General features: G+C 41.2%; 1 protein-coding gene across 5 annotated transcripts in view; it reads right to left on the bottom strand.

The window, feature by feature from the left end:
• Nucleotides 1-3,574: 3,574 nt before the first annotated feature.
• The window catches only part of NOL10 (nucleolar protein 10), a 96,516-nt gene continuing 88,596 nt past the window's right edge, over nt 3,575-11,494 (bottom strand). For all 5 annotated transcript variants that reach the window (XM_078852064.1, XM_078852065.1, XM_073336019.2 and 2 more), the window contains one exon: nt 3,575-10,384. In XM_078852064.1, coding sequence (XP_078708190.1) covers nt 10,268-10,384 — 117 coding nt within the window. In that variant the 3' untranslated portion in view covers nt 3,575-10,267. The remainder of the gene's footprint in view (nt 10,385-11,494) is intronic.

Raw genomic sequence — 11,494 nt, 5'->3', positions numbered from 1 at the left:
TACAACATAATATTGGCTTCTGATCCATTCAGAAATGACGACTGGTTAAATGGAACAGGATAAAGCAAATGGATAAATGTTATTTTCAAGCTTTTAGGAGGGTGTTACACTAAAGATTTGTAAGAGTACTGGACAGTGTCCTTTTATTTCTATTATTAATAGTAGAGATGGGCCCGTGCTCGGGATTCAAAACACCTTTGAACTTTGGAGACGTTTGGGATCATGATCTGTATTTTTGTGGCAAGGCTTGGACCCACTTCTAATTAACAGACAAGCATTTAGATCTGTAGAGACCGTGTAACTTAAGTGTAGTGGAAGCTTGTTGATTGTATAAGCATGTTGCACAACACTGGATTCTCTAAACATTTCTTTTTAAGTGGTTTTTCTATTTTGGTGCATGAATCAAGATGCCCTGAAATTACTGAATTTTATAAATACAGATTTGTCAGTTTCACAGGGCAGATGGACCTTGGATAATGCTTGGCAAGCTGGAGGTAAAAATACTGCCACAAGTAATTGTCAGAGGTGCCACAACTTCCTGTGATTTAAAAATGAAATCATCCCCGCTTCTAGATTATCAGGGCTAGTTGTCATCAATTTCTGCCTATACTAGCAAAAACCCTCAGTGCTGATAGTGGTTGTCACCAACTCATTCCCACTACATCCCACTTAGGTGCTAGGACAAAACAAATACAGACAGCATGAAATACAGAAGAGGTTTCCTATCAAACTTTCTGTAACTGCTTTGGACTACTGTGCTATTAACACAAACGTTTTTCAACCAGCTGAGGGGAGACCGGGGACCTGTTGATAACAACCACTATCAACAACTGGTCATTTTTCTACTGCAGACAGTGCAAGAAGGTGGATACATAAACCCAGAAGGGAGTGCATCGGAAGACAGTTCTGGGAGCTTAAGGAAGCTTAGTGGCCAATTGGAATGACTGACAAATCTTGTGATTCCATAGAGCTGAATGGAAAATTCCTAATGAGTCCAAATTTCAATGAAAATTGAAACAAGAAGTTTGAGCATGTTTCTGTGATTCTTATCAGCTCTAATTACATTGCATGTTGGCTGGAAAAATCCAAAATTCTATCTTGAAGACTGAGAACAGTTTGTACAAGTGACTAGATCAAGTCAGAAAATTATTTTCTCCGAACAGTGAAAAAATTGTTTCAGTTTGATGAAACTTGAATTTTTTGCAAAGATTTCCATTTTCATCAAAAAGCCATTTTCCAACTAAAAAAAGGTTTTGATGGAAACATTTTAACCAGCTTTACAAATGACTTTTTTTTCCCCTTCAGCTGTTTCACCATCATAGCTGAAAGTGACTCACAGCGTCAAACTAATTCTCTCTACTTGGAATCCCACAAAGGAGTGAGCAAGATGGGCAATCTCTGCAGAGTAGTGAGAGTTCTGTTTTCCCAGAGTTTAGGGTAAGGTATTCTTCCTCCCCATTCTCCTTCACACATCTAGAGGACAATACAGTTTAATCACTTTGGCAGGATAGAAAGAGAACTTGCAGGACCCATGAGTGCCAGGATACCCACAATTGTGTATCATCAGTGTGTTTATTATACTGTATTCATAATGTTTAGAAAGGATTTCAAGAGGCCTCACACACATGTTGTTCAAACATGGGAGACAAGATAGATTCTTAAGGAAGATTGCACCTCCAGTCATTCAGTGGTGACCGAGTTACATGTCTAACCTCTCATGAAGTCTGATTCCTTCCTCTTTAGCATCACCAAAATCTGCCCTCTTCTCATTGTTCCCACTGGTGAAATTATTTTCCCTGCAGTGCTCATTCCTTTGTCTTGATTAATCTCAATTTCCAGTGTAGTCATCCTGACTCTTTCCCCCTCATGTCTATCCAAAAAGTTACCACTGGAGTCAGCTTTCTTTCATTCCCACCAATCTTGCCAGGTCAGTTGTTCATTGAATCTCTGAATTAACTTGCTGTCTCCTACTGCATCACATTTGAGCTTTTCTTCCCTCTCTACAAAGTCCTGGATAATCTTGCTGCCTCCTTCTTCCTCCGTCTGAGCTCTCATTTCCCCCTGCCCTTGGTGTTTCCTCACAATTTTGATTTGAGCCTTTTACCACATTACACCTGGTTCCTCTCCATCTCCTTACAACCCAGTCTCCCAGAAATCAGTTCTAGCTTATTAATAATTTTCATTTCCTCCCTTAAATTCAAACTAGTTTAGTGGATTAGTCTCTCTCTCTCTCTCACACACACCCACTTCTGGGGACATTCTGTGATGAATAGCCTTGTGATATCTCCTTTCCTCCTCCTTTGCTTGTACACTATTTTAGACTGCAAATTATTTAAATGTGTGTAAAGCACACATTCTAGTGTACAATTTGCAGGGCAGAGATTGTGCCCCTCCTTTGTTTGGAAAGTGCCTGGCACATATTGGGCAGATTATTGCAATATAACAATAACAACCACCAAATACAGTGTTCTAGAAATAAAGAGCTGTTCTGTTTCAAATTGGAGGCTCTTTTTGGACAGAAAACACACATCTTTACTTTTTAAAGTATTAAAAATGTGTTAACCTCAAGTTTATGCCACACATCCGTACCATAGGTAAGTACTATAGCCTCCATATAACAGTTGGGAAAAATAAACAATGTTATACACATTCCCACTGGTCCAGCTAAACCTGTGGGAGCATTAGCGTGAGCCCTCCACTAGAGAAGGTTTAAACGAGACGGTAGTGTTATAATAATTTATTAATAATAAATGATTATAATAAATGCTTATTTAACACTATAGTCTCATCCAAACCTTCTATAGCGGTAGACACTGGTCCAGGCATGGGAGCCTTGTGTACAGAGGGCTCATGCTAGATTTCACTAAGTTTTTCTTGCTAAGATTCTCTCCTTCATTTATACTGAATTGTAATAATCTGCTGCATGTGCACACCTGATTGTCTAATTGATAAATTAACATTCCGTGACAAATATTTCTCCTTCTTGGATGTTGTAGGAGAGAAATAAAAATATGCAGGAGTTTACGTTAAAATATGAGTATTCTCAACCAATGTAGTTTTTACTCTGGTTTATACAATTCACCTCTTTCCCACAATCAGGGCTATATTAATAAGCTATCTCGAGGTACCTGAGGTTGTGCACAAGTATTCCATAAGCATAGGCTATATCTGTTACAAACAAAGAGCACTGTGTGAGCAGAGAAGAAATCACACACAAAATGAAAGAAGAATGAACAGGAGAGGAAAGTGAAAATAAAAGGGTTCCAAGCCTACACATACACATGAGGCCAAACCCTGTCATATTAAGGTCCATGGGAATTTTGCCACTGGGACTGAATTGGGACCAGGATATGTCCCAAACAAAATTTTTAAAAGGGAGCAGAGGGGAAGCTATACCTAAAATTAGATGAAAATACAGGAAAAGTTAAAAGGGAGACTGAAGAAGGAAGTAAACATTAAAAGAAAACAATAAGGACGAGTGTCAGATGTGGATTTATGGAGGAGCGGGGAGAAAAATCAGCTAAACCAGAGAGTCTGCTGTGCAGTTTCAGAGCGAAAATAACTGAAGCAGCACTTTATATTAAGAGCTTTATGTTTATTCAACCTGTTGCATTAATACTTAAACAACTTGGATTCCGTGTACTCCAGTAAATGGTCTTTAAATATGTATTTACTGTAAAAGCCTTAGATTCTAATATATATATATTTTGGAGACTGTAATGCAGATTGTCTCCTCTGTTGATACAACAGGACTGCTTAAGGCTCATCACAGAGTCAGTTATTTAACACAAAGGCTTAGAGGGAAAACAATATGATCAAGGACTACAAGCTAATAATAGAAGTTTGCAGTGCTTCCATTCAGCATATAAAAGCTAGGCTTAGTGAGATCAGACACAAAGCACGTTGTCTGTGTAACAAAGCTAAGAAAAGTGTTATTATGAAGAAAAGTAGGAAGGCAAAAGTAGGAAGTGGTTTGCTTTGCAATTCAGAGGGACCGTCTGTGGGGGAAGCGGGGGAGGAGGAATATATTATGGAAACCCATATTTCAATTAATGTAGCTCCCTTACATTCTACAACCAATACATTAAAGCTCTGTATGCTGGTGGATTACTCATCTGTAAAATCTTATGATAAAATACATCTACAAACAAACATTTAAAAGAGTGAAATATTTTGGATCCTATTTCACTAAGATTATTCAAGCAAGGGGGCATATTGGCAAAGGACTTGTCTCAATGGAGGGCAATGTTATTTCATTATTTAGGGTAAGTCCATGGTTGTTTTTAGATTTCAGAGTGAATTTTGCGTCATAGGAGCTCAACATGTTTCTTGATTTATTAAAATATCTTCATAAGTATTTTGGGAAGGGTATTAAACTTTAATCATTAAGAGACAGATTCTGAACTTTATCCAAGTGGGATAGTAATTTAATGCCACAAATAGTGCCCCTGAAGTCAGTGGAGCTACTAAGTATGCCTTTTTTCTACAGTCAGTTTTGAAACTTGAGCAGTATTGCTAACTCCAAGTACATACTGAGCAGTTGGTTTCTAAAAGGCCATACTATCTGGTCACTCCTCACAGATCATTTAGAATCATTAATTTCTCTAAGATGCCCAAAGCAATTTCAATAAATGTCAAAAACCTCTTAGGAATTTCCACACTGGGTCAGAGCAGAGGTCCATTGGACAGTATCCTGTCCCAACAGTGGCAAGCATCACATGCAGCAGAGGCAGGTGTAAGAAACCCACAGTTAGCTGATGTGGGATAATCTGCCCACACAGAGGTCTCAGCCTAATCAGAGTTTGGTTTAAATCCTAAAGCATGAGGTTTAATATCCCTTCCAAAATTCGTTATTAATTATAGCAACTCTGGATATTCTTGATATCTGTATCCATATCCAGTCTAACTCTTGTTAAAGTCTTGGCCTCAATGACTTCCTGTGGCAATGAGTTCTACCTCTTAAATTGAGGTTACTTACCTTCAACTGGAGGTTCTTTGAGATGTGTGGTCCCTATCTGAATTCCAGACCTGGGTACACATGTGCAGCATGTGCTTGAGATCAGAGATTTCTAGCAAGTAGTGTCCATTTGTCCGCATCTGCACAGTTGCTCTCCTCATGCTCCGAACTGAGGGTATAAGAGGCAGTTCAGGCTGACGTCTTTCCAGTTCTGCTGTTACCACAAATCATAATGATCTGAAGCAGAGGGGAAGGAGGGTGGGTAGTGGAATGCAAAGAGGGACCACACATCTCAAAGACTCTCCAGGTACGGGTAAGTAACCTCTCCATTTCTTCTGTGAGTGCTCGTCCCCATAGGTATGTCCACACTGCAATGTAATCCCAGGGTTAGTGGGATTTGAGTCAGCGGATCCACGTTTGAGAAGCCAGGGCTTAAGCACACTGATTGCCAACCCTAGCTTAAGGTTGACTTAAGGAAGACTTAAGAATTTTTTAACCCAGGCCTGAACCGAGGGCTCTGGCATCTACACTGCCATGTCCAGCCAACTGTATCCCAAACTCCCAAAATGTGGCTGCTCTACCCCTTCGTTCGTGGTGCAGTGCTGAAAAATTAGACTGTCCACCCCGCATGTTACAGGAAGTTTGAACAGGCTGTCAACACATCCTGCCGAGTCACCATTTTGGTCTGAGTGCTCCCAGATTCAGCAACATGGGGGACTTGCTATTTCAAGAACTTTTCTAACTTTGGCTTTTTCTCCTGTTTCAGCAAGTAAACAGAGCTTCCATGAGACACTGGTGGGAAGCTCAGTGGTGTTTCCTGACCCACCAAAGGCACTTGACAGATTTAATGATGAAGAAGGAAGGTGACAGTCATGGAAGACTCAGACTGGCTGATGCTGCTTATGACACTCAGTATAGCCACTGCCCCATATGCAGCCAGTGTTTCTGGGGCAGGGTCACAAGCACAGACTGGATGGGATGACAAGCAATAGGTCCAAAACATTTGCATGAAGAAAGGTTCTGAAGCACCGTGAATAGCTTGCCCAGTATAAAGATGCGCATAAGGGCAGCCATGCTGGTCCACAAGTAGGTTGCTATAACCACCTAGAATGTGGCTACCCAAACTGCTACAGGTCCGTTACTAACCAGTTTGGTGTTGGGAAGTTGACTGCAGGAAAATGGTGGCAGAGGGTTTCTGAGGTAACCAGTCATGTGGCTTACCCCAAAGTGGTAGGCATAAAAGACATGCCTGAAGTAATTGCTGGCTTTGCTGCGCCATGTCCATTGATGGGATTCCTGTGCCCATAGTTTGTCCTCCTCAAGGAGCATGAGTACATAAACTGCAAAGGGTACTAACTCCATAGTTATGCTGGCTCTGGTGGGCCACAGAAGCTGATTTATGAATGCCAGTGTTGGCTGCTCTGGAAAGTTCATGCTGCCAAAGTTTTCTGACGTTTCGGCGACTACGTTCATGGACAAGCTGGGACACTATTCCATCCACATGACATTGTCATAAACAGAGTTACTGTCCCCACTGTTACTCTGGGAGGCAGCCCCCCAGACCTCCTTCTGTCACGGCTTATGAAACCATACCCTGATCTCAGAGGCCCTGACAAAAGATGATTTAATTACTCTCTCAGGGGGTGTGGAATGGTGGTGGAATGTGTGTTTTGCACATTGGAATCCAAACAGGTCTGTAGACATTGCCAATGGGATTTCAGTGTCATCAATGCTGTCTGCATTACTGTAGCTTGCTGTGCTCTGCACAGTCTTTGTGAAGCTGAATGGACCTATGACAGCGAGGGACAGCTGAACTAGTACTGAGCCAGAAAGTGCACCTACCGCAGCTGCGGCTGGATGCAGTCCAGCAACAGAAATCAGGGATGTTTGCATGGCCCAATGGAAGAGGGAGGCATTGATTGTTTGTCTGGGTGGGGTGTTGATTGCATTGCACTGTATTTCTGAATGACATTACTGCTTATGAAATGGGGGGGCAGAAGAGAAACCATATGGATTTATGTATATAACTGTGCTGAGACATGGATTTTGCATACAGCCCCCAAATTGTCCCTGATCATGTGTTGACCTTTATTACTTGAAAAACACATTAGCTGATGTGTTGCAATGAGGGCAATAAAATTTCTTTATAATTTTTTCCCACATATATTGGACAAGTACACTATTAAACCACTGCCTGGCAAGCCAGCTGCCATTACACCAGCAACACAAAAAGCTTTAAAGTAACCAAGCACAAAGTGCATAAACAAGTACAATCAGTGGAATGATGTACAAGACACCGCCCCTCATTACTACTGAATGTCCCGTCCTCCCATTCTCCTTTCCATTCCTTCCACTTTTGCCACACACTTGAGGCTGGAGCAAGGGGGGAGGCATCCACAAGGGAGGGGTTCAGCACTGAGGACTGCATGCATCCCACTGTTCATATGGCCCAACTGCATGGCCCACCCAGCTATGCAATTGTCCAAGCTGTTCTTGGAATGCAGGCCAGGTTACTGCAGAGGGGTATGTCTTATGACTATTAGAGACAGCAGCTGCTCACAGTTCTCTCTCGTGCACTCTATCATCCTCCCTTCACTGCCATTCCTGTTCCAGGAACTGCAAACAAATGTCTGCTCCTGTTCTGCTACCCTATGCTCAAGCTGCCAAGCCAGCCTCTCACCATATCTCTCCTCTTGCTGCAAGTTGCTTTGCCTTTGGTACTCAACCTGCCTGTTGGCCTGGGCCAGAATGTCAATGTAAGTACACAAATGCTTCCTCTTGTAACAGTGCAAGAAGCTATGGGGAGCCAGGCTTCTGCAGTGTGGGGAAGCTTTGGCGGTATTATAGCTTGTAGAGGGCGAAGGGCTTGGAATAGGACAAGACATAGAGGGTTGTCTCAAATAGCCCAGTGCCAGAGCACAGAAAAAAATCGTTTTGGAATATCAAGGGCAGAAAATGTTACTTTTTGAAAACTGAACTTCAATATATTGGCAGAGGGCACAAACTCCTTAGGCACAGCTGGTTTAATCACAGTGAAAGAAGTGCTGAGAGAATCATAAGTTAAAAATCACAACTCCCCCCCAGGCTCTGCAACTGGAGTTGTGGGGAGGCTGGTAGCCTACAGAAGCCTACTCCTGTCATTTCAGGAACTGCACATTTTGGAGGACGGAACAGTTCTTGAAATCCGAAGACTTACTTAATAGGCATAATAACCCTATAGTTAAAGCACTGCCGCGGCAACGCTTTAACATCGTTGCCCCTTTTGCCTCCCCCTTTCCCCCCGGCCGCCAATCGTGGGGCAAAGGGAGCAGCTGCTCCGGGGCCAGCGATTTAAAAGAGCCCGAGGCTCCGGCTGCCGCTGCCTCAGGTCCTTTAAATCACCGCTGGAGACCTGGGCGATTATTCCAAGCTGCCAGTGGGAAACCAGGTGTGTATGCCACCAGGTGAAAGTAACTCCATAAGGCTGAAGTCTTTTACTCAGTCCCAGCTGCCAGCCAGGAGCTCCCTCTTGCTCCCCCAGATCTTGCCAGCAACTGAACTGTTTGTGGTCCTGTCGTTCCTGCAATCAGCCAGGAACACAGTCCTCATGCCTCCAGCTCCAGGCAGGCAGCAACTGACTGTCTCTTGTACGCCAACTTCTTTTATATATGGCCTTGGTGGGCCCTGATTGGCTGCTTACCTGCAGCCTCTCTCCAATTAGCTGCATCCCCCACAGCCCCTTTAGGCAGACTGGAAGACTTCTCTACTGCTCCTTTCTGGGACAGGGTGTGGTAGGACCCTGAGGCCTCCAGCCGAGGGCCTCTGGACCCAATACACTCTGTCACAGAGACACTGAAGGACCTCAATCAAAAAGAAGACTGAAAGGCAACTTGACATAAAATACCTGGTACTTAATCTTGCACTCCCCCCCCACCAAAAAAAAAAAAAAAAAAGCATATAAAGAACCAAGAGTTGGAAGTTAAAGATAAAATTTAAATTAGAAACAAAGCATAACTTTTTAATGGAGGGTGATTAACCACTGGAAAAAACTAAAATGGGAAATTATGGTTTCTTCATCTCTTGATATCTTCAAATCAAGACTGGATGTTTTTCTTGATTATATCCTTTAGTCATACACACATTACTGGGATCAATACAGGGGTCACTGGATGAAGTTATATAGTCTGTGTTATTTAGAAATCAGGCTAGATGATCTCATTGTCCCAAGTTTGAAGATCACTGCTCAGTGCTTTGAATTAAGGAGATTTTGAAAACTGGCTCTATCCAGAAAGTTCACAATTTATTTGGACTAGCCAAAGAGGTATCAGATTTTTTTTAAATGATGAATAAATTATTTTAAGATTCAAAACACTTAAGGCAGAATTCATTCCATTGCCTAGAGCCTTGTATTTGCCCTCTCTGCACTGAAATTAATTTCACCCCCGTTGAAAAGTGTAGGATTTAAAGTTACAACTAAGTTCTCTTTAAAGCATTTGATAGACATCCCATTTACAGTATGTTCCTTGACATGATTCCAATCCTGCAACATTTGAAGTTAATGGTACTAATTCATGTGGGTGAGGACTGCTTGCATAAATGAAGGGTTTGCATGATCAGGCCCCATGTTCACACAGCACTGAACATACTGGTCACTTCCTAATTTAAGCCTTGATTCATCGAGGTACTAATCATGTGCCTAACTTTACACATGCGACTAGTCTCATTGACTTCAACTTACAGACATTTAGGCACTTAACTACTTTGCTGAATTATGGCCTTACTTACCAGTACATACCAAAGCCAATGCTCAGGGTTGTGTTTGATTTAATCTGCTATCAGGACAACAGCAATACCCAAAGCTATGGTGATTCCTATTTTGTGTGTTTATAATGTCAGCTATTATAGGGAAAAATGACTTAACCCTTGATCTCAGGTCTTAGCAGCCTAAAACTTTTCAATCCACATTTAAACAGTGAACATTTCATGATGCTATAAAAAAAAAATCGCTGTTTCTCAAATTAAAGAGACAGATAACGTCCTGTTTGCACAGACAGGACTTTCATATAAATCACATCCAGGGTTACACAATAACCAGTCACTGCTGCTCCATGCACAAGTCAAAATCAAGACTTTGAGTTTGTAACACTGTCCTCATGGTGTCTTCTCCAAATACTCCAAGCATTTTGTGAACTTCTCATTAGCTCGCATACAGTTTAACAGGTTCTAGTTTTCTTGTGTCCACCTTTTAGATACAAAAAGGAGTATGTCTGCGCTGTAAAGTCCCACCTTCCAGGTAGCAAGTGAAAGTAAACCAGTTTCTTTAAAACGTAATTAAAATGGCCCTCTTCTACCACGTTTACTCTTGAGGTGGCTTGCTGAACGCCTGATATTTTTCCTCTCCTGATGATGTTGCTTCTCAGCTTCCTGCTGTTTCTTCTGCTGCCCTGACTGGAATATTTACAAAACAGACGAGTTAGAATTCCAGCTGGCCCGCAAAAATGGTACAACATTAACAAAGTCAGGGCAGTTCCTGAGCTACATGTAGTAAAAACTGCACAATTCTAGACATAAACACGAAAAGGAACAAGATAATTTATGTGTAATATTTACAGTTTACAAAAACTTTCCCCATTAAACTGTCAAGCACTCAGGTACCATAGAAATGATGTTTTTAATTTTATCTACATTGCATGAATTTGTGTAAAACTAAGGTTCTTATACATGCATCCATCATGTTATTTGAGCATAAAAAGCTATGTTTCCAGCAGAGAATTCTAATGGTAAAAATATTACCATTAAGGTGATGTTATAGCAGTTTGTTCAGCACGATGCTTTAGGTTCTAGCACTGCAGCTTTAAAATGCAGTGTATTTTAGAGGCACACAGTTTAATGTAATGATTAAAAAAAAAATCTTCAGTCCTTTTGTTCTCCAAATCTTCTGCCTCTCTAGTTTGAACTCAAAATTATTTACATTCCAAACATACATAAGATTTTTACTTTGTGCTTTCCTGACGTCACCTCTACTTCAGAATGGAGACACACGGTTTACAGTTCATTGCAGGCTTCCATGTGTTCTATTCCACCTACTCATGTTCAAGCCCAGAAGAGTTTGTTCCTGTTGGCTAAAGATGGCTATCACACACTTTACACACAAGTATTTCAAAAGACAATAAGAGAAACTCCCAGAAACAAAGGGTTTTGTTTTGTTTTGTATTTTTAAACTTGTATCATGTTACACAATAGCTCTGCTATTGATTACATTACTAGGCATGTTTTTACAAAAAAATTGATTAAATTTCTGTACCAACATGGCATGTTTCTGTGCTTTGTTGATAATGTTATTCCTCCTTCTCATTTATCATTGACTACAAATACTAGCTCAACAAAACCTTAAAAGCACACTGTACGTTTCAGGACAAACAGGAACAAAGCAGGTACGTAGTTACCCAGTGCAAATTAAACTGCCTCTCTACAAATCATTTCCTGTAATTTCCTGTAACTTCAGGAAATTCAGGTATTACTTTATAAGACAAGAAACTATAGTAGAGCTTCACTAGT

Source organism: Lepidochelys kempii, chromosome 3 (assembly GCF_965140285.1).
Source record: "Lepidochelys kempii isolate rLepKem1 chromosome 3, rLepKem1.hap1, whole genome shotgun sequence".
NCBI lineage: Eukaryota > Metazoa > Chordata > Testudines > Cheloniidae > Lepidochelys > Lepidochelys kempii.
This window is presented reverse-complemented; position numbering and strand designations above follow the sequence as displayed.